The sequence below is a fragment of the Amphiprion ocellaris genome, chromosome 6, assembly GCF_022539595.1.
Source record: "Amphiprion ocellaris isolate individual 3 ecotype Okinawa chromosome 6, ASM2253959v1, whole genome shotgun sequence".
In the NCBI taxonomy this organism is placed as follows: Eukaryota; Metazoa; Chordata; class Actinopteri; family Pomacentridae; genus Amphiprion; species Amphiprion ocellaris.
Genome location: NC_072771.1, coordinates 17,880,741 through 17,901,571, shown reverse-complemented (window position 1 = coordinate 17,901,571; position 20,831 = coordinate 17,880,741). Strand labels below are relative to the sequence as shown.

Sequence of the window (20,831 nt, the reverse complement as noted above, 5' to 3'; positions counted from 1 at the left end):
TGTGTTTTTGTGAGCTTTATCGGTCCTCACCAAGAGACGCTGTGTGAGAATCGGCACATCAAGCGCGGTCTTATTCCGGTGGCATAACCTCAGTTGCCTCATAGCAGAGTCCTTACACGCTACCACATCTAGCAGCGGATTCTGGCTTTACAATTTGGAGCTGAATTCTCTTCTATAAAAGACACTGAAGGAAAGAGCAGCTCCTTCTGCTTCAGGCAATGCAGCCTTTTCGTGGATACACTGCAAAATCTAAATGATGGACTGTCAACTCTCTTGCAGGAAAGGCACTGCAAAGAATAATCTCTCTGGCAGTGGATCATGGTTGGCTGTATGCTACCAATGCCGTTTCTTTGTTTATGTGAGCATGTAGCCTTCACACGCACGCATGCAGACATGAACGTATGCACAGATACACACAGCGAGAAGCACACAAATACAGAACACACACACAAAGTGCTTCAAGCCTAAATCCTTTCTTTGGAAGCATACAGTGAAATATATGGGATTAATAACCTGAATAGCATTATTTTTTCACCTCTAGCCTTTAAAATAATGCATGCTTGGCTTGGTGTCTGGATGAAGTTTTGCCTGCGTATTTGCCTGGTTATCGGTGTGTACAAGACCTGCTGTGTGACCTGGTTTCATGCAATCTCCATCTTCTAATTAGGAGGCTGCAGAAAGGCTGGAACGAGAGGAGGAGTGATTAGTTGCCTTTGGGTATTTTATAAGTGGCTTTCAGTGCCACATTTGCATTATTTGCTTGGGGTCTGAATAACAAATCAGCCTACCTTTGCAGCAAATTGAGGCTAGCAGCTAAAGACCATCAATACATGAAATATAAAATGAAACTGAAGAAAAGAAATAAGCAAAACATGCTAACACAATATAGAGGGGATCAAATGAAATATTGAAACACGAGATGCAATAACGGTCTCAAACTGATCTAAACTCCGAGTCCTAGTCAAGAGCAGGGTTTCAAATATGCTTTGACTAATATATTAAGTATATTTCTCTCCATGTTCGCCGTAGATTTGGGATGTCTGCCTGAATAACAGGAGCTTCTCTGTTGTTTGTGGCTCATTCTGTGACTAGCAGACCATGTGAACCATGTGAGCCCTATGTTGAAGCCCCATGCTGTATGTGTCCTGTAGGGTCAGTCAGTGTGCTGATCTGTAGCGGAGGTCCTGTCCACTCATTTGGCCAGTCTCCCCAACCGCTGCGTGCGGCCGCCACCGCCAGGCCTGGTCAGCCATCACTGCACCACTTGGCCGTTTGCCCACTCCGAGTCTTAGAGGGCAGGAAACAAAGTGGGCACTCACACGTCCACGTACAAACACACGAACGCACACATCGCACACACACAGACACACACACGCACACACATGCACTCATGATCACAGCGAGTGACAGTGGCTCTTGTTTACCCAGCCCTCCCACCCTCCCTCAGCCTCCTTTCATCCTCTCCCTCTAGTCTGTCATGTTGTGTGTCACTTCCCACAAATGTCAGTGCCACCGTGGGACAGTGATTAATTTTGGTGTGCCTGGCAAAATGTCTTCAAGATGTTTGTTTGGGTTGTCTTTTCCCACCCCCGTGCCCACCCCCGCTCCCCCGCACGTCTTCGGAGTCGTGGGTCGAGAGTGGCAAGCCCCCCTCCCCACCCTCCTCCCCTCACCTCCTCTTCCCCACCGCTGTCACAGCCTCCTCTTTAAAGGGGGGGGTGAAAGAGTCCCTCATCATCATCATCGAGGGACAAAGGCTACCTGAACTGACAGAGATCTTCTTTTCTGACCAGAGCCACTTTTTGTCACTCCCCACCACCACCACCACCTCCATGCGCTGTCTGTTTAGTGCGTGCTGGTGGTGTATGATGGGAGAAGTCTTGACCCAGCACTGGGGGGCTGTAACACTTCACTGTCAGCGCGGCTGATTAGCTTATCACTCACCGCACTGGGAGGAAATACATCATCATTCCAGACAGGGATTCCCCAGTTTAGGGCCCGTTCCCTGCCTTCTTTTACCCGGCATTTAATCACCAGACTTCTTTGTCCCCTCCAGTATTTCAGCCTCACCTCTAAAACCAATCCTTAGTGGTTTACAATGAGAGCTTGCTTCCTTTCGGGTGTGTTTTTTTTAGTAAAAAGTACAGTATTTGTACTTCTTAAAATTTGGGTCAGAGACATGGTTCCAGACACTCGCAGATATTTTCTGTGTGGAGGACAGCAGACTGAGCCATCTTCTTCAATTATTCTTTTCAGCTCACTCAACAAAGAAAGTGAAACACAAAGTGGCAAATGTGCCTTGGCTTCCCCACAGTGTGGTATCAGGTATGGTAATTACTCTGCCATTAACATTGGGAATAGTTAATGTGTATTAATGTGTTAATGGCATGTTAATTACTGTACATGCTAGAGAGAGCCCGCAGGCATTCTCTCAGATTCTTTGTGCCATGTGGATGTAGGCCAGCCTTAAAAAAAAAAAGCCTTTAAGAACATCGATGAAAGAGGATCCTTATGTTTCATTTGTCAGAACAAAAGATTTTCAATGGTAATTTGATCCAGCTCCCCGCTTCTGGAGCTGAAGGTTACTGATCCAGGCGCCACGACAAAGGAGATGATATGAAGTCAAAGGAGACGTGGAACGCGGCTGTAGTGACACTGGCCTCTTTGTGAAATGGATACTCTAAGCCCTCTGTAGTCTCTAGTGTTTTGCTTTGGCAGCGGGTTTTAATAGCACGGTGGATTAGAAGCCCTGGATCCTGAGTGCCAAGCTCGAGTTAAAACTCACCTTGGACGGGCCTCAGTAACAGGCGAGATGCCATGGTCCTCCTCCTCCTCCTCCCAGACGCTGCTCTCCTCACACTGTCTGCTCCACAGCTTTAAGAGAGATGACCTTTGCAAATATTGACAGAAAATAAATTCTGTTTCGATTAGTTAGCTTTGGGAGACCTTTGCAGATCAATGCAATTAGATGAACAGAGTGTCGATACATGGCCGGAGCCGTTCACTGGAGGCACTGGGTGGGAGAGGAGCTGCAGGAGGTCAGGGTTACTTGTAATGAACAGGATGTTTTGGAAACAGTGGTGGAAGTAACAGAGTCGCAGGCAAGATCACTCTACCGCCGCACAGAATCTTTTACTATCTAAAAAAAAAAACCGAAAGCATTGAGATATCGAAAGAAAAATGTTACCAAAAAAGAAAAAATGCCTGGCTTTATCTGTAAGAAGCGCTGCTCTTCCAGTGTATCGTCTGCCGTCTGACAGGGCAGTGAGTGCAGCAGAATGAGGTGAAGCCCAGAGCCACCCCTTCTCTCTTCAGCAGGCCACATTAACCCAGCAGGGCTCTGCCTTTATGGCTCTCCTGCTCACACTTCAGTGATGAGAGTAAACAAGCAGCGGGCCAAAGGTCAGCTAAGCCCACAGAATAAAAGAGGGCACAAGGGGAAAAAGAGGTGGGAGGAAAGGAGAGCGCCCCGAGGCAGTGCTCAGATCACTGTCAGGGCTTCAAGCAGGGAATGATGTACGAGACAACAGCCCCGAACCGGAAATGATTATAAACAGAGAACAGGGGAGAGTATATGAGAGAAAAGGGCCGCATTGTCTCTATCTGTCAAATTTGTTACTTCCTCGGATCAGATAACGACGGTGAAACCTGTAAAAAGTGAAAAGAAGAACCACCCCTGACTGATAGCGATGGATTAATCACACTGTCTCCTTTTGTCTCAGCCACACAAGAGAAATGAGGAACAATCATATATGCAAGTGCTTTTTCCCCACCTACCTCACCTGTATTGTTCAATGACAAATGAGGCCGATTAAGGACATGTGACATTATTATTATTACAATTTGGGGATTTTTTTTGCTTCCTTTTACATCATTACATGGTAATTAAGTGAGCCGGCATCATCATCATCAGGCCTCTGTGAAATAGCTGGAGCACGTATAGATTTTTCATTCTTAAGTTCCTGTTGCTCGCAGGCTTTACCAAGGTGACACGACTCCTGCACTTTCCCTTTGCACTGAGATTAATCCCACTTTGACTGTGGAGGTGGATTAGAGCTAAACTCGGGTGCCCAAACTTGTTTTAATACCCATATCGTCAGACAAAAACAGGATAAAGATTTGAGCAGGAAAAGCAACATTGCAGTGCTAGAATGTGACTGTGGAATTGCAAGTTACTATACAGATTTGTCAACCGCACAGCAAATTAAAGATATTATCTCGCCCGAGCTTATATTGTGGAAGTTGTGTGATGATGCCGAGCTTAGGCGGTGAATCCGCAATCTTTAGCTCCTCCAACAAAGGTGCGCGGAAAGAGACAGCATGACAGAGATATGGTTTCTTTTTTTTTTTTAATTTTTAGTATTTATGGGCTTGAGACGGACGCACCATCCCTCCCAACGTGCGTTATGAATGACCAGCCAGAGCTGCTGTGGCACAAATACACCCTGGTGGACTCCTGCAGGGCCGTCTGCTTCTCAGAGCAGCACAGTAATCATTTTTATCCTGCTGATTTCCTAAATAGAAATGGACACGTATGATAAAAATGTCACGGCCACTCCACGTGTCAGTGGACTAACAGGATTACATGTCACTTTCTAATGTCTCGCTCTGTTTTCCTTTGCTGTGAACGGCCACACTATTGCACACAGGAACTTTGTGGTAATATATGGTAAGAGACGAGTAGCTCTTTATGGCCTGTGATTATTTAGTTTGAATGAAACCAGTGATTTATGCCCATTTAGCTGAAAAGCCCTGTAAATTCCCTCAGCTGCATTTCCCCTGGATATAGAGTGAGTGGAGTGAAAGTGACAACTGGGTTTGGTGTGGAAATGTACGCTGCGTCCCAGAGTTATATTTAATATACCTGACATGAAAAACGTGCCTACCTACTTACCACCACCCTCAGCACAAAGGAAAGTGCAGCCCGCTGCGCTTGTGTTGAATCAGAGAGTGGGAGTAAATACTGAATTAGGAAAATATGAACCGCTGTGGCAGACAAACCACCAGCTATTAGAGCATGTTGAGATATGTAGCCGGGCATCTGGTCAGTCAACATTTGAATCATGTGCCATTTTGTTTCATGCTGCACAAACTGGAATAGAAACAGTCGAGTCTGTCCAGAACGATAGCTTTGGGTGGAGTTGTGCAAATGCAGTGTGATGTGGATGAGGGTTAGTGGAGCAGCGGCATATTGTCCACATGGATGGCTTGGCTCTGCAAGCCTGATGGAGCCTTGTCCAGCATCTCGATATCTCCAACACAAATAGCCACATTCATCCACTCCTCTCACACCATTACACCTAAAAGACTCAAAGCCAGCCGATCCATAAATAGAGGCAAATTTGTTTTTCAGTGGCACTGCAGTCAAACAAAACACCAACAGAGATGAAAACATGAGAGAAGTGGCCACAATATGTTTCCTTTTTTTTTTTTTTTACACCAGGATTGTGTTTATAAGAAAGATATAAAGAGGAAAAGGAGTGTTTTCTTTCTAGTATTTACTCCTGTGGATGGTGCGCAGGGTCAGTCGGTCAAAGCATGGTAAAAGGGCTTCTCTGATTGCATGCCTACTGGCTGCCACAATAGAGACACTAATCTTCTTATTTAGAATCCAAAGGCTGGCCATATCTTAATGAAGCTGTAATGAGCTGTTGAAAATCCCTGAATTGCGGGAGGGATTATTGAATTGAAACAACTCTGGTAATCATAACGTTCGAGTAGCCACTCGGTATTTACTGCCCATTGAGCCACATTTTTATCCACTTACTAGAGTGAATTGCTTGAGCCTGGTGTTTTTTTTGTTTTTTTTTTTGTTGTAATTCTGACCCGCAGTGTTTTTTTGTTTGTTTACTCTCTGAAAAAGCCTGCCATTGTGGTTGCGTTGCCAGTGCATCCAGGTGTGCATGTACGCTATCTGCTGTGTGATTACGACTTGCTGACAGCCTGGCGAGACAGAAAACCAGAGGAAATAAACAGCAGGATCTGAGAGCACAACACAGAATTCATGAATGAGCACTTTGCATAGAATTGACTCTGCACTCATTCTGCCATATGTAGATTTTTATTTTCCCCCGCACATTTTTATGACTTTTTAAAAATACTGCTAAATCAGGACTGTAAAATAGTACACTATTGAAAACTTATAAGCCGATAGAAATGAGGGAAGCGGTAGCTACTTTCTGGAGTTTCCCAGCATTCACTGTGTCAAAGACAGAGACACTTACTAGAGGTATAGTTTTCTGTTTAGCATCCTTTCACAGAGTAGAAGTGCCACTTCACCATTGAGCATTTGTCAGTTTATGGATGTTGCTGTCATGTCAGCCTTCCCGTACACACAGTGTGCAGCGCAGTGTGTAAATAAAAGAGAACAGGCATAGACATGAGCGACAGGAACACAGCACATACACTGGAGGCACTCAGTTCATACCTGCAAGGGAAACGTCACAGTATAGCAGACAATGCAGACATAATGCCCTTAATTGCATTTACCAATTCAGTCTGGGTGGGGTTTTTTATTAATAGTATTATATTTTTTCAGTCTTGACAACTGTGTCCCTGTTTTTGTGTTGCTGCAGGTCTCAGCATCCGTGGTGCCCAGGAGGAGGACCCTCCAGACCCCCAGCTCATGCGCTTAGACAACATGCTGCTGGCAGAGGGAGTGGCAGGACCAGAGAAAGGTGGTGGATCCGCCGCCGCCGCAGCTGCTGCCGCGGCCTCGGGCGGGGCGGCCGACAACTCCATAGAACATTCCGACTACAGAGCCAAACTCACCCAGATCAGACAGATCTACCACACAGAGCTGGAGAAATATGAACAGGTGAGCCCTTCGCAATCCCAGATCTTCCCAAGAACTGCTTTAAGATGGAGTTTCTGCTTGAAATAGCACACCTTCTCACACAATTTTTCTCTGCAACCAGGAAAAGAAAAATAGCAAAAACATTTTTCTCTTTTACTACTAAAAGGTTTAAATATCCATGTGACTACCGGCTGCTTTAAATTTGAATTTACTATAAATTGGACCTATTTAATCGTACATAATAGTTCACACAGCTTCTCAACGCTCAGCTTACTCCTTGCATTATGAAGAAAATTGCAGAGAATATGTATGATGTGTGAGAATGTATTATTAGCTTGAAAAAAAAATTGCAGCGTTATTCACTGAGTTGTAGTTGATTATAGAGATCCAAAGGAGTGCCCTATTCATCTGTGTTAAATGAAAGTATGATCAGCTCCTTCACCTAGCACTTGGAGCCTGCCATTAAACACAGAGGCATTATGGGCGAAAATAGAAGGTGTAACAGTGATGCCTCAGCAAGCCAGTGAGGTAAATTAGACTAATTTACTCCGCGCTCTCTGAGAGAGGAGGTGGGTATGTGGGGGCACACAACACTTCGCCTGGAGTAAATGCATCTTTCTTAAGGGTGTTTCCAGGTTTTAATTATCTAAATGTAAATACTTAACGAATTTTACTCAGAGTAATGAGCTAAAGTGTGCACTACGTAAATGAGTTATTCTAATTAATCATGTATGAACTACTGGTTTAACGAAAAGCTGTTTAAATTCACTCTGCATTAAGGCCCAGCCAAATTGCAAATCTGCATTTATTCAAAGATGACTTCACCTATTATGTCATCAAAGTCATATGCAGACGGTGCACTTTGTTGAAGCTTTCAACACACAAAGAGCTCGCATGTAATTAACGCAATTAATATATGAAAAATGTACACAACTTTGGAATATCAGTCAACGAGCCGGTAGAAGTTTTCCAAAACTTGATGTAGGAAACTCATCTTGGCTGTTTTTGTCATTCTGTTTCTTGGCAGGCATGTAACGAATTTACTACCCATGTGATGAACCTGCTGAGGGAACAGTCTCGCACGCGGCCCATCTCTCCTAAAGAGATTGAACGCATGGTGGGAATCATCCACCGTAAGTTCAGCTCCATCCAGATGCAACTGAAGCAGAGCACCTGTGAGGCTGTCATGATCCTGCGCTCCAGATTCCTTGATGCCAGGTCAGTGAATCGTGTGTTTAGAATCTATATGTGTGCGTGCATGCGTGTGTGTGTGTGTGTGTGTGTGTTTAGGTGTCTAGAAGCTTTTGTTGCTTCTCTATGACCCATATAAGCAAATCCAGTGGGCGAGGTCATTTTTAGAATGCATGCAGGTCTGAAGTTTCCTCCACTTTTCTGGCACAGCACACAGTATGAGCACTGCAAGGATGCATAATTTTAATCATGTCCGTGTTCCATGCCTTATCCATTTTCAAGACAATCATGCCCTCACACCTGAGAGCAGTTAAGACCAAATGAAACGAGGACCGAGTCGTGTGTAATGGATGGAGGGGAGGTCATCAGCAGGTGTTGTGGATTACTCTAATCGCTAACAGTGTGGCGCGGTGTGGAGCTCGGCGGAGAGCGGCACAAGTTCGGGGCCAAACAAGCCAAGTGGAAGCACATTTGCTGCCCACTGCCTGTGTGAAGCACAGTAAACAAGGCAAAATAAGCAAATGCTCAACAACATGATAAGTAGTGCCCTTGGGAGGGAAGGGGACCCAGATCTAGTTAGAGTTTGCTTGTTTCTACTGGAGATCCCTGGGGCTGTGGCACTTCAGGAACAATGCTCAACTGTGCATGCCATGATTTCTATAATGTACCGAGATGCACTCCGACTGGGCTTTGCGCTCCATCACGAAGCCCACCCATCCGCTGCACTAAACTCTACACATTACACGCTTGGACTGGAGATTGGAGACCAACAGACCAAATTAAACATTGTATGTGTTTTGTGACTCTGTGTGTTTGTTTGTGTGCGTGTGCTTGTCAGTTTATTGGTCGGAGTCGTTTTCTTTTGTGTGTTGACGGGACTCTTGGAGCAGGACACGATATTCTGCTCCTGAGGGCCCTTAGAGCCCATTCCTCATTATTTTCACCATTTATGTGTGAGATTGATTGTGCAATTTGTGCAACCCAAATGGATGAGTTAATGCTGGTCTCACTAATAGGCTCGCTCGGCCTTTCTCTCGTTTTTCTCCCCACTCAGGCGGAAAAGGAGAAACTTCAGCAAGCAGGCGACAGAAATTTTGAACGAATATTTCTACTCGCACCTCAGCAACCCGTATCCCAGCGAGGAGGCTAAAGAGGAGCTGGCCAAGAAGTGCAGCATCACAGTTTCCCAGGTGGGTAGTGCTCATCTAACAGTAGCTGGTGGGTAATCAAGGTGGGAAAGGCTAAAGCCTAGAGGGATAGTTACCGTAGGTCACACCACCAAGACACAATGTCCTTTGCTAACCTTGACATTGTGACTGCCTAATGATGCTTCAGTCAAGGCTGGTCCCAGTCAGTCAGAGCAGGGCCACAGGGAAGGGAGACCTATATCATCTTAGCCTCAATCAAAGCACTATGCTGTCCTTCCTTAGCCAACCCCCCCAACGCTGAGTCCCCTGCCATTTTCCCCTCTCATTCCCATCCACCATGTGTGCTCTCTCTGTTGCCTGGTCAGTCGCTCAGGTCATAAGCTGGGAAGAAAAAAAATGGCATCATCCATTACTTTAAGAAAAAGCAGTTAAAGTGTGGTGCTCCAAAACACTGGAAGATACAGGGTATTTATTTGTAAGTTTGCTCTTCAAGTGACCTTGCAGGAGTCTGCTAATTCACAGTTATCTTTTACACTTAAAGATGCGACTTGCCCACTTTATATATATCATAGCCTCCTCGTTGGGTAAACCTGAAGGCAATATCTCTCACACCTAACCCCCACATCCAAAGTATTATTATCCTGTGCTCTCTTTTTCTGCTATGATTGTGACTACTATCTAGGTTTTTTTTTGATACTCTATTGTTCTATGGTTGTCCTCATGAGACACAATATCAGAGAAACATGAATCTATACAATAATCTGCAGTGTTTTGTCTGTGTGGGGAGGGGGTGATGAGGGGTATATTGAGTGTAGTCATGAAGAGTCAGATACTGTAAAAGCCCATTCTTTTTTGCCTTCAGGGGGTGGGAAGCACCATCACAGTATCACAGGTATGTCATAACTTCTCCTGATCCACTGTTTTCATTTTTTTTGTACCTCCTTTGTTTATGTATGTAATAGCCTCACAGTTTTCCACTGCACAGAACCTCCTTCCCTCACACTACTGGATCAATGCTAATGTTATAAATACAGTATTTGAAGTTTGAATTTACATTAAAAAAAAAAAGAGTGGATAAGATGTTCCAGCATTTACATCCCACCTTTAAATCACACAAGCCCACAGCCTACTTTTGATTGATTCATATTTTTACACTTACACCCATGTTATCACCATATTATGTGTCTACAAATGTGTCACATGTAATTTTACTTTTTCGGCTCTTGTTTGCCACATTATCTTTTTTTTTGTTTTGTTCTGTTGTAGAGCGTTGACTAATTGTGTGGTTTTATTTTTCTCAATCTTCAAATTGCGCTCAGTTACCTCCCTCCCACCTCATGATCGCTCTGTGCTTTACAGTGGTTGACGGAATGACCAGCGGCCTGCACAAATGGAGCTCCACTCTGTTTGTTGAGTGAGTGCCTCCCAAAACAGGCCACTGTAGCAGCTCCCATGAGAACAAATCAGTCTATGCAGAAATTAGAGGGCTTTTAAAAATTCACTTGAACTCATCTCAGGCCCCATTAGTGGCGTACTCCTCGATAAGCGCAGGCCGCGGCAGACATTCTTATTGACTTATTCTTAGTGCTTTGGCTCATTTTAAGTGAGTAACAAAGTCAGAGGCTTGACATAATGCCGCATGCACCATAAGTATGTTATCCCTCATCGTGGGCCAACCTTTCAGAATCGCAAATGGATCACTGTGGTCACACTGAGGGCTCGGCTCAGTAATTTTTCAAACACCCCCAAACTCTTTTTGTGGTGCTTTGTTGATTGCACAAGTAGTTCATTAAGTAAACACCATCCGTTGTGAATGGTATGCCAATATCGCTCTGCAGCTTTGCTCGATACATCATCGCTGATGAAATACCCTGTGTCATTTTCTCAGGGATCACTTAAAATGTATGTGCTGCACAGTCATCTTCCCTGAGAACAAACGCAAATTCCTGCAGTTCAGATGCAGCGTTTCATTATGTCATTTCAACTGCCCTGAAAATGCGGCAGTAACAACTTGAAACTAATAAAATTCTGAAGGAATACGTTATTTTCTGTTTCGTATTTCTCATTTGATTGCCAAGTCCTGTTCCTTTATAGCAAACAGCCAAAGTGCAATGATGTATTGACACTGTTAATATTACCTAAGTGGGTCTCTAAATGCAGGACCTTATTTCCTCTGCGACTCTGCATGTGCATTGCAATGACGGCATGGCATTGGATGGTTGTGGTTTGTATCAGGATTTCCCGACGCTTCTGAGGCCACATTTGATGTAATCTGTGTGACTGGGACACTGCGTTCAACGTTTAAACCTGATTCAAGTGCAGAGATAAATTTACTTTGCCTAAATGTGGAGCCATTTTTCTTCTGAGTGACACTTTTCAATATTCAGACTATTTATTATTAATGCAGCCTAGTGACAGCTTTGTGTTTCGATTTAAGGCTTACCATGGGGCAGTATAAGCTCAGATATGATCATGGAGGGTCTGTGCGTTGCCATACGCTGACTACAGAATAGTATTGACCTGAAATAGGGTGAAATAGTTTGAATTATTAACTACAGCTCCACGAGCTCTCTAGTGGGCAGCATAGAAGGCAATGGCACGTCCTTGCAAGGAGTCTGCATGGTCATTAAACAATCTCTGCTTTTGTGGTCAGCCGATGTCAGGTAATTCAGTCTCACAACCTGTTTCTCACCAAACATAGGAGTCAATTGAATGCATGACCTGCCACGAGATAAAAGGGAATTAGTTCTGTAGATTGGGTTGTGCTCTACACCTTACAGTGCCGTGCATTTGTTCAATATTTAGCTGAACCCAAGAATGACTAAGGCCAGAGTCCAGTGGGCAGAAGAGAAATGTGTGTGTACAAGAAGATTTGATGCCAACACTGCAGAGTGTGTCCAGGCTTGTAACACCACGTAGTTGTAGAGTACAGTCATGCTCTACAGAGAAGAGAAAAAGTTTGTAAAAGTTGATGTTTCAGCTGTCGATATTTCATGAAACAATCAGTCTCATCTGACTGCAGTGTTTGCTTGCATCATTCCTGTATTAGTGAAAGTAATATCATGTGGTGAAATCTAAACTAGTGTATAGTCTCCATCTATTAAGTCACACTTAATTATAAAATATGCCTGCATGTGCAAACACCACAACTGGCTACGACTGACATTTTAATAAATGTAGATCTGTTTAATACACTGTTTGTGTGAACATTTTGTTAAATTAAACAGACTGATGAGCATTAGAAAACATTTTCTATGATTTTCAGGGATTTGTGGGCATACAGTGAGCTGTCTAAAAGAGCGAGAATATTGCATCGTCTTTGGCTCTACAATCCACTATAAGCAGGTTAAGTAAAAAGGATGATGGCCAGGGCTTTCATTGCTTCCAATTAAACCTTGCTTGTTAGTTTAACCTCTAGGTAAACCCATCAAACAATTGATGTCAAGGAAACCCTGCCAACAGTGGGCCTCGCCTGAATGGTCATTAATTTTAATTGCCTAGATATTAAAGATTTAGAGCACAGAGACGTGCAGGATAGAAATGATCTGATGTCCTGCAAATCCAGTCAGTTTTTACGCCACAGCATTGGCGGGCTGCTGGGGATATTAAAATTTAAGCACATGGGTGGAAATTAAATAAAGCGTCATTAGGGGCAGCTGCTCTTTGGCTGGTCCAGCCGTGGGCTGCAGGGCCTGAGAGGGGGGCTGCAGCACAGCGACAAGACACTCTAATTTATAGGACCATTAAAAACAAGCATCATCTCATTATTATTCCACTGTTATTGCAGAGCCAGCATTCACACATAAGGTTCACCCCTCAAACAACTTTTCAACGTCTGATGTTGGGTGTCATCATTTCAATTTGATAAAATTAACATTTCCAACTGCTCTAAATTTGAATATACCCAGTTTCTAACCTTAATTTGATCTCAGTTCTTCCTCGTGGCTTTAGAGTTTCACTTTACTTGAGTAAAACAGAGATTTGTTTAACACATCAGTTAACACTGACTGCCCCAATAATGTGTTTACTGCTTCACATGTCTGCAGGTCTTTACCCTCTAACACTTGTTTTTGATAATTGTAAACAAAAGTTGCTTTTCCAAATCACCAAGCATGCACACACACACATACACACACAATGGTTTTATTGCTGTATTACTGTTTTATTTTTAGTATCTAAAGCGGCATTAATTAAGAATTTATTATATGATGGTATGAATCATGTAAGAATTTTAGTCATATATGAACAATTAGCAAAGCTATGCAATATGTTTCAGTATTTACAATGTTTTTGCTAATTTTGACATGCAGCTTTGTATTTGATAAACAACTTACAGCTCTCCTAATCATTTAAGTAATTGTACAAATGTGTTTACATAAAGTGTCAATCTCCTGAACTCACTGATTTTGTTTCACTCAGCAATCTTTAGAGAATAAAATATGAACATTCATATATTTCACTAAGGGAAATAGAGAATTCATATCCTTTACAAACAGTGTGAATATGAGAAATATATATAATCCACTGACTTTGGCATCTATGCAGTAGGAGCCCCTTGTGTTTTAGTTTTGTCAGGAGACAGATCTGAGAGCATGTCATGCTCCCATCCATGAGAAGACACAAGTGGCTCCTGATTATGGCTTAATTAGCTTGTGTACCCGGCGGACATTACTGCAGGGGCTGGGAATTGGGTACTTGATGGACCCAAACATGACATCTTGAAACAATCACACTGCTCAGTGCACGGTGCTGTGGCTGCTTGACGTCTGACTCCTCTGCTCCTCCTCCTTCTGCTCTCCCACACAGGTATCCAACTGGTTTGGCAACAAAAGGATCCGGTACAAGAAAAATATCGGCAAGTTTCAGGAAGAAGCCAACCTGTATGCCGCCAAGACTGCTGTAAATGCAGCACACGCTGCAGCCGCTGCAGTGCAGAACAGCCAGGCCAACTCACCTACCACACCTAACTCCGGTAGGCACTCCTGCATATAGACAAAAAAAAGAAAGAAAAAAAAAGAGAGATCTGCCCTCTACCTCAGCCCTTAACCCGCTGCCTGCCTGCCACACTCTCTCATGCACCATTCACACAGGCAAGAGTGACAGGCTCTGCTCCCAGCTTGGGGATCACAGTGTCTCCTGTCTATAAGACAGTTGATGCCAAGCAAACTCATGCATAAAGAGAGCGTTCCTGACTTGTGAACCGAGAACACATGTATTTTTGGCAAAATAAAAAAAAGAGAGAGAGAGAGAGAGAGCGAGAATTCACAATGATGCCATGGGATTTGTTTTCCCTTGACTTTCTGTCAACTTTCTGTCATTTGTAATGTAATGGTATGTAGTCCCACTGAATGGTAGAGCTTTTATTGTGAAACATAATTACTGGGAGCATTTTATCTAAAGTGATATTATATCAAAATGGCAGTTCATATTGAGTCGTATAAAAACAGAGAGCCTAAATGGGCATGTTTAGTCCAGTTTAATGAGTAATGTCATGCTGAGTTTGGACTAGGTTGACCTGCGTCGGGATGTGGTAAGCTTATGAAGTGGTCCCTTTTTCTTGCACCCAGGATTCCAGATGAAAGATGAAGAGTTTCAGCTGGATTCTGCAGAGAGCAAAAACACTCTTTTAAGCAACATGTTTACTGGTACTGGTCTTTTCATAAGCTTCTTATTGTCCTTGTCATTTACCATGTGATACCTCCCTGCCAACTTTTAGATTGGAAGTAGGCGATGTGGTTCAAATGGGAGCTAAAGCAACCAGCCACATATAGAACCGGTCCCCTTGTGTCATGTGATGTTCATTTCATTTGTTATCACCGCATTCGTACAAAGACCTCCAGTCCTTCCGCATATCGTCCCCTTCTGTTTGGTTTTCCTGCTTCCCCTTCCTTCACCCCTGTAGTTGCTTGCTTTATGGGAGTCTTTCCTCTGTGTATTTGTCTGCTTGAGTTGGGTGTGTTCATGCAGACTGTGTGTCTGCGTTACTCGTGAGTTTGCGTGTGTGTCTGTGCTTTCCCTTTATAGCCCTCTCATGTATTCAGCTACTTACATCTTCCCTTTCCAGGTTCTTCAGGTTCTTTTAACCTCCCAAACTCTGGGGACATGTTCTTGAGCATGCAGAGTCTGAATGGGGATTCTTACCAAGGGGCACAAGTCGGAGCCAATGTACAGTCACAGGTAGGATCAACAATCAGGGGCAGTTCCTGACAGCCAGTGCAGAGAGCTGTCCTTGTCTTGCCTGTGTACTGAGCCATCCACAGTGCAGTCTGAAGCACAATAAACCAAAAATAGAAAATGAGAAAGAAAAAAAGAAACACGCTGCTCATGCGAGGGCAGTTCAAATTACCAAGTGAGGCCTCCGATAACATCCGATTGACCTGAAGTGTTTGCTGACTATTTCGCTTTGGATGGAATATTTTGGCAGCCAAAATATAATCCCACCCCACTGCTATCATGCCACAAAGCAATTTCCTGGTTACTATTCCAAAACATTTTGTGAATGCATTTGGCTTTGACTTGAGCTCTTGGGTTGGTATTGGGTTTTTGGTACTATGTTTTCCCCTTTTTTCTGTACTCTGTATTGCTATCTTCCTGTCTCATCTTGTTATTGTTTGTTGTTGATGTCTTCCATTTTGTGAGTTTAACGCAGCTACACAACCGGCACACACTCCATGCACTTATGAAAAAAAGTCTATGCCTATTTATCAGTAAGGTAAAAAATAAAACACTCATTTAAAGCAACCATAGTGTATATGTTATGTTATTTTCACTTATATTTTGGATTTTTTCAATTATTATTATTATTATTATTATTATTATTATTATTATTATTATTATTATTATTATTATTACTATTTTAATATATCAGTCCATAGCCACTATGGAAAAAATGATAGATTTAAGCATGCTTGTAATGTTAGTAGAGCTGTTTTTCTTCACTAGAAGCTATATTTTCTGGTTAGTGCACTTACTGACTCAGAACTCCTTTTTTAAATTTTTGCACTAGTTAGTGTCTTTTGCTGAGCATGTTTACAGTTAGTATTGGACTGCTGTGAGACACCCAGTTGACCAGATTGTCCACCTTGTCTGTCCCTTCAGGTGGATACCCTGCGCCATGTTATCAGTCAGACGGCAGGATACAATGATGCTCTGGGGGGAAACACAATGTATAGTCCACATGGCCTAAATGTAAGTAGAGCTTTTACTGGTTACACATGTTGAGACAAAGACGGTGTGAAATTTGTTACTACTGTTTTTCATCATTAAAATGTTCTGCATGGTTATATTTTAATTTTATTTAATGGAATAAGTGCATTTTATTGCTTTATGCAACCTGGCATGAGCGTTCCAAAGCATGTGCACTAAAATATTAGACTGTATCTTATTGCTTTGTCACCTGATCTGAGTAAAAGTTGCATTTAATAAAGCCCATTACACAGCAGGGGAATAAGATCACCAGTTTTCTTTTAATAAACATCTTTGAACACTTTGTTGGGCTCGGACCGAAAACGAGATGGAAAAAAAGCGAGTGTTTCACTCCACCGTATCTGTTGCATTTTGGCTGTTTTGAAATGCTTCACAGAATTTTCCATAGACTTATCTTCATGATAAAATATGAACATGTGATCGCCTGCAGCCTTTTCCAGACATGAATTCCATCTTCCCTGATGAGGTTTGATATGGCGCCTTTTTGTAAAGCAGCGCATAATCTGGAGCTATCAGAGTAAAGATTAATTTCGTTGATGAGAGAGGATGAAGAGTGAGGGGGAGCGAGAAAGAGAGGGAGGAATGCTATCAGACAGCTCTCTCTCTCTCTCTCTCTCTCTCTCTCTCTGCACTATATCAGAACCGCAACATTTGCTCTCTTTATATTGTTATGCCTGTTGGGTAAAATGCATGCATATTCACCGTCTAATATTATTTAAGGCTTAAGCGTCAACATAAGGTATTAAATTTACAGAGAGGTAACTGAAAATTTAAAAAAAAAAAAGATTTCTGTGAAACAAAATTAACACGCTTTATGTAAACAAATGGTGCCAGCATTCAATGCTGTTTGCTGTCATTTTGGCTTTGCTGTAGCCTTCTTGCTATAAGCTCTTTAGACATGTCAACTCTTAGCAGGATCAAGTGTTTTTCACTTTCTCACAAGGTTTCTCACTTCCATGTGCAGTGTAGACCTGTGCCTACTGGCTCACCAGAGCTCAGTATGATCCTTGCTAAAACATTAACTGACAGCACTGGATAACCTTAACACATGAAAAACGAGGATCAGAACGAAAGAGCAATGCAGTAATAAAATATGCTGAACAACAAATTGTGGCACAGCTCCTATTTGGTTTTTTTTCCTCTTTTTTTTTTTTTAGCAATAACCTAGAAATTGCCTTGTAGATATATTCGCATAGACTAACCTTTAGCTTTGTTGGTGGTGACGTAGAGGGATCCAGTAAAGGCTAGGTCACGCCTGGAGCAAAGCAAAGTCAGGCTGGCTAAGGCTGGCTCTCTTGGAGAGGCCCTGCCTTGTCACTTTCACTCAGCTCTCCCCACCTCACGCGGCCCGAGCCCTCCCTCTTCTTGACTGACAGGAGAATATGTAGCGACAAGCTGTCGGTCGCTGCTGAAATCTGCTTAGACACTGATTTCTGGGATTTCTCCCATTGGTCGGGACACGAGACAAATTTGTTTCTGAGAGTCTCTTTGCTGATGCTGCTGTAATGCAAAGACTGGACTAATCACACAGCATCACCGCATCTGCAACATTTTAATAGCAGCTGACACATTAGAGCAACCAGAATGCATTCTTTCTTCGTTTCCCTTCTATTTTGGGAGTGTCTAGAGTTTACCGGGCTCGTATTGCAGAGTATGTGATTGTAATCTTAACCTTTTCCCATTTGTGTCCCAGGCTAATGGAGGATGGCAAGATGCAACGACTCCGTCTTCTGTAATATCTCCAACAGAAGGACCTGGAAGTGTGCACTCCGATACCTCGAATTGATCCACTATTAATGCATCTTTGTCTCGAGATGGGCATGGACCTTCTAACTGGCCGACCAACTGCAGAGGATATAAAATAAAAGAAAGGAAAAAAAAACTTTTCACAAGAGATTGGTTTTCCTCTACCTTCAAATTTCCCACGACCATGCCGCACACATGCAAATTGCATCCTCCATTATGAACACCAAGTGTTTCCTGATCGCTCAGTGTTTTCTTTCTGTCTTCATAAATCAAGTGTAATCACCACGCTTTTATTTGTTTGTTGTAGGGGTAAACACATGTACAAATAGAAACAGCCCTCAGCCTGTTACTGAGTAAACTTTCAGGATAATTATCTCCTCTCAGCTCAAAATACTGGATGACACTCGTGTATTTTTTCCGTGACATTTTATGACATTTTAAATGCCCATTTGTTTGATTCTTGATTTAGTTACCACTTTCCATTTTGATAATTGGGTTGTCCTTCCGTTCTTACAATACATAGATTAAAGCAGCTGTTTCTTCGACTGTAATGTGCTCATAGTCTTGTCCAGCGACTCAACAATGCTGCTGTTGACAGCTCAATGGCAGCTTTGTAGTTACTTTCAAGATTTATTTTTGCATTACAGCTGTATACATTAGTACAAGGAAATGACTATTCAAACTCTAGAACATAAAGAAGCGTAATTGATTGCTTGACTGTAACATGACACCATTCCATATTTTATAATTTGATGTTTAGTATGTACATATGTAAACATTTTTTTTGTACTCCTTATGGAAATCAACAAATCCCCCCACAGTAGATCATTCCGTCATGGCACACGGGAGCAGGCCCCATTACACAGGAAAAGTTGTACATAATATAGCTTAAGAGTAATTATACATCCCACCAATCAATACACAGCTTTATTACCTCATTCATAGAAACCAATAATTTCCAACATTTCTGTAGCTTAGAGTGCTCACTTACTACCTCTAAACAATATCACCACCATAGTTTCTTTGGCCCTTATTTAATGTTTTTATGTAGTTATTTTGATTACATCTTGTAACACTGTAAACTCTTCATTCTCTATGTAATCTAATGTATATTTTAATCTTTTAATAAAATGACGTTGCTGCAGTGCAACTGAAAATGACAAAAATACAAAAAATGAAAATGATAACAATATTAATACCATGGGAAAATCGACGGGGAAGGGGGACTAAGAAGTTGTTGGTCTGTGGCTTTTACGAGGGAGTGCGATGAACATTGTTGATAAATTAACACCAAACAGTAAAACTGTTGTAAATACTGAAGAAGAAAAAAAAAACATTTTGAATGTTGCTCATCTTGTTACTAAATCATGCAAAAAAAAAGAAAAAAAATCACTATAAAAACTGTAATGCATAAAGGTTTCAGTATTCAGAACTGTAAATTTCCAGCTCTGTTCAACAGGGTTCAAGACTTCTTTTTCTCTTTTTTCTATTGTATGTGATTCTGAAACTGAAAAGTCATGACAAATGATTTGTGGCAGTGATTCTAATGTATTAAAAATGTTTAGTGTTACTTTCTAACCAGACTACACCCTGGACTGAAAAGTCTTCCTTGTGGTAGTTGTGTAATTTCAAACATGAATAAACCTTTTGCTTTCATGACAACAAGTTGTGTTTATTTGAACCTTTGCTGAGTGGGGAGGAGAAGCTGGGCACTTTTCTCCATCATAAACTGCCAGCAATGGATACATTTTAATGCAAGGAGGCTGCACCTGTCAGCTGGTATTAATTTAGAGCCATTAAAGCTGTTTCCTTCCTCTCATCAATGACATAACAATATATAGGTGTGTGTTTTTAGGTATAAGAATGCTTCAACTCAAATATAAATCCAGGATAATATTTCACATAATTTATTCATAATGCATGAATGTGTTTCTCACATGGTGGATAGAGGGTGAGGACTTAACCTGGTTTGCAGCTTCTGTGGAGCTGACATGGTTAGAGCAATTAACTGAAATGTCAGGCACTTCTAATTCAGGCTATTTTGTCTGTCTGTTGTGGAAAGGCTGCCTTAATGGATCATTGGTTACCAATTCCACATGGAAATTGACATCCATTTATTCTCATTTTCTCAGCAGAATTCTTCATCCCTGTCTTCTTCCTAAGCTTGTGTCCAGTGTTTCAGTCTCTGTCATGAACACCCCCCCGGATTTCCGACAACATAAAAACCACCGGAACACAGTGTGTTCAGACACTGCAGCAAGTAGAGAATATCACACATGATGAGCATGAGGTTTAAAGCTTTTGTGCGAGCGCATGCAAGCGTGCACATGTGGTATTTGGTTTTTTTAATTTTTTTTATTTCTGTGTACAAGTGTAGATAGACAAGAGGAAAAGAAAAGAGATGTAACAGCAAAGCACAAGTTTAATTCAAACGCAATGCACAGACGGTTTCCTGGGAGAGCATATTTGTCCACTCAACCAGTGCAGAACTTCATTGAACACCTTTCTCTGGAAATCATGTCTTTATCCTGATATGCCACAGATTTCAAAATGAATGAAGATATTTTTTTTTCTCACCAAAATGAATTTTATAAAAGCATTATTGACTTGGAGGTGAATCTAAAAAGAAGCATACCATTATTTTTTGTTATTATTTTGATGCAAAGGTGATTTTTATTCAACATTTAGTGCATCCACCTAAGCTGGCTTTCCTAATGGCAGTGCTGTTTAAGACCATTCTTTCC

At 42.1% G+C, this 20,831-nt stretch overlaps 1 protein-coding gene across 8 annotated transcripts in view; it reads left to right on the top strand.

The window, feature by feature from the left end:
- Positions 1-19,752, top strand: part of pbx3b (pre-B-cell leukemia homeobox 3b) — a 57,641-nt gene extending 37,889 nt beyond the window's left edge. For 2 of the 8 annotated variants that reach the window (XM_023295468.3, XM_023295546.3), the window contains exons 3-11: positions 6,576-6,817; positions 7,824-8,014; positions 9,042-9,177; positions 9,998-10,027; positions 13,942-14,107; positions 14,703-14,780; positions 15,200-15,312; positions 16,234-16,323; positions 18,035-19,752. In XM_023295468.3, coding sequence (XP_023151236.1) covers positions 6,576-6,817; positions 7,824-8,014; positions 9,042-9,177; positions 9,998-10,027; positions 13,942-14,107; positions 14,703-14,780; positions 15,200-15,312; positions 16,234-16,323; positions 18,035-18,127 — 1,139 coding nt within the window. In that variant the 3' untranslated portion in view covers positions 18,128-19,752. The remainder of the gene's footprint in view (positions 1-6,575; positions 6,818-7,823; positions 8,015-9,041; positions 9,178-9,997; positions 10,028-13,941; positions 14,108-14,702; positions 14,781-15,199; positions 15,313-16,233; positions 16,324-18,034) is intronic. The other 6 variants (XM_023295622.3, XM_023295679.3, XM_023295759.3 and 3 more) reach the window with 4 other exon arrangements.
- Positions 19,753-20,831: the final 1,079 nt, after the last annotated feature.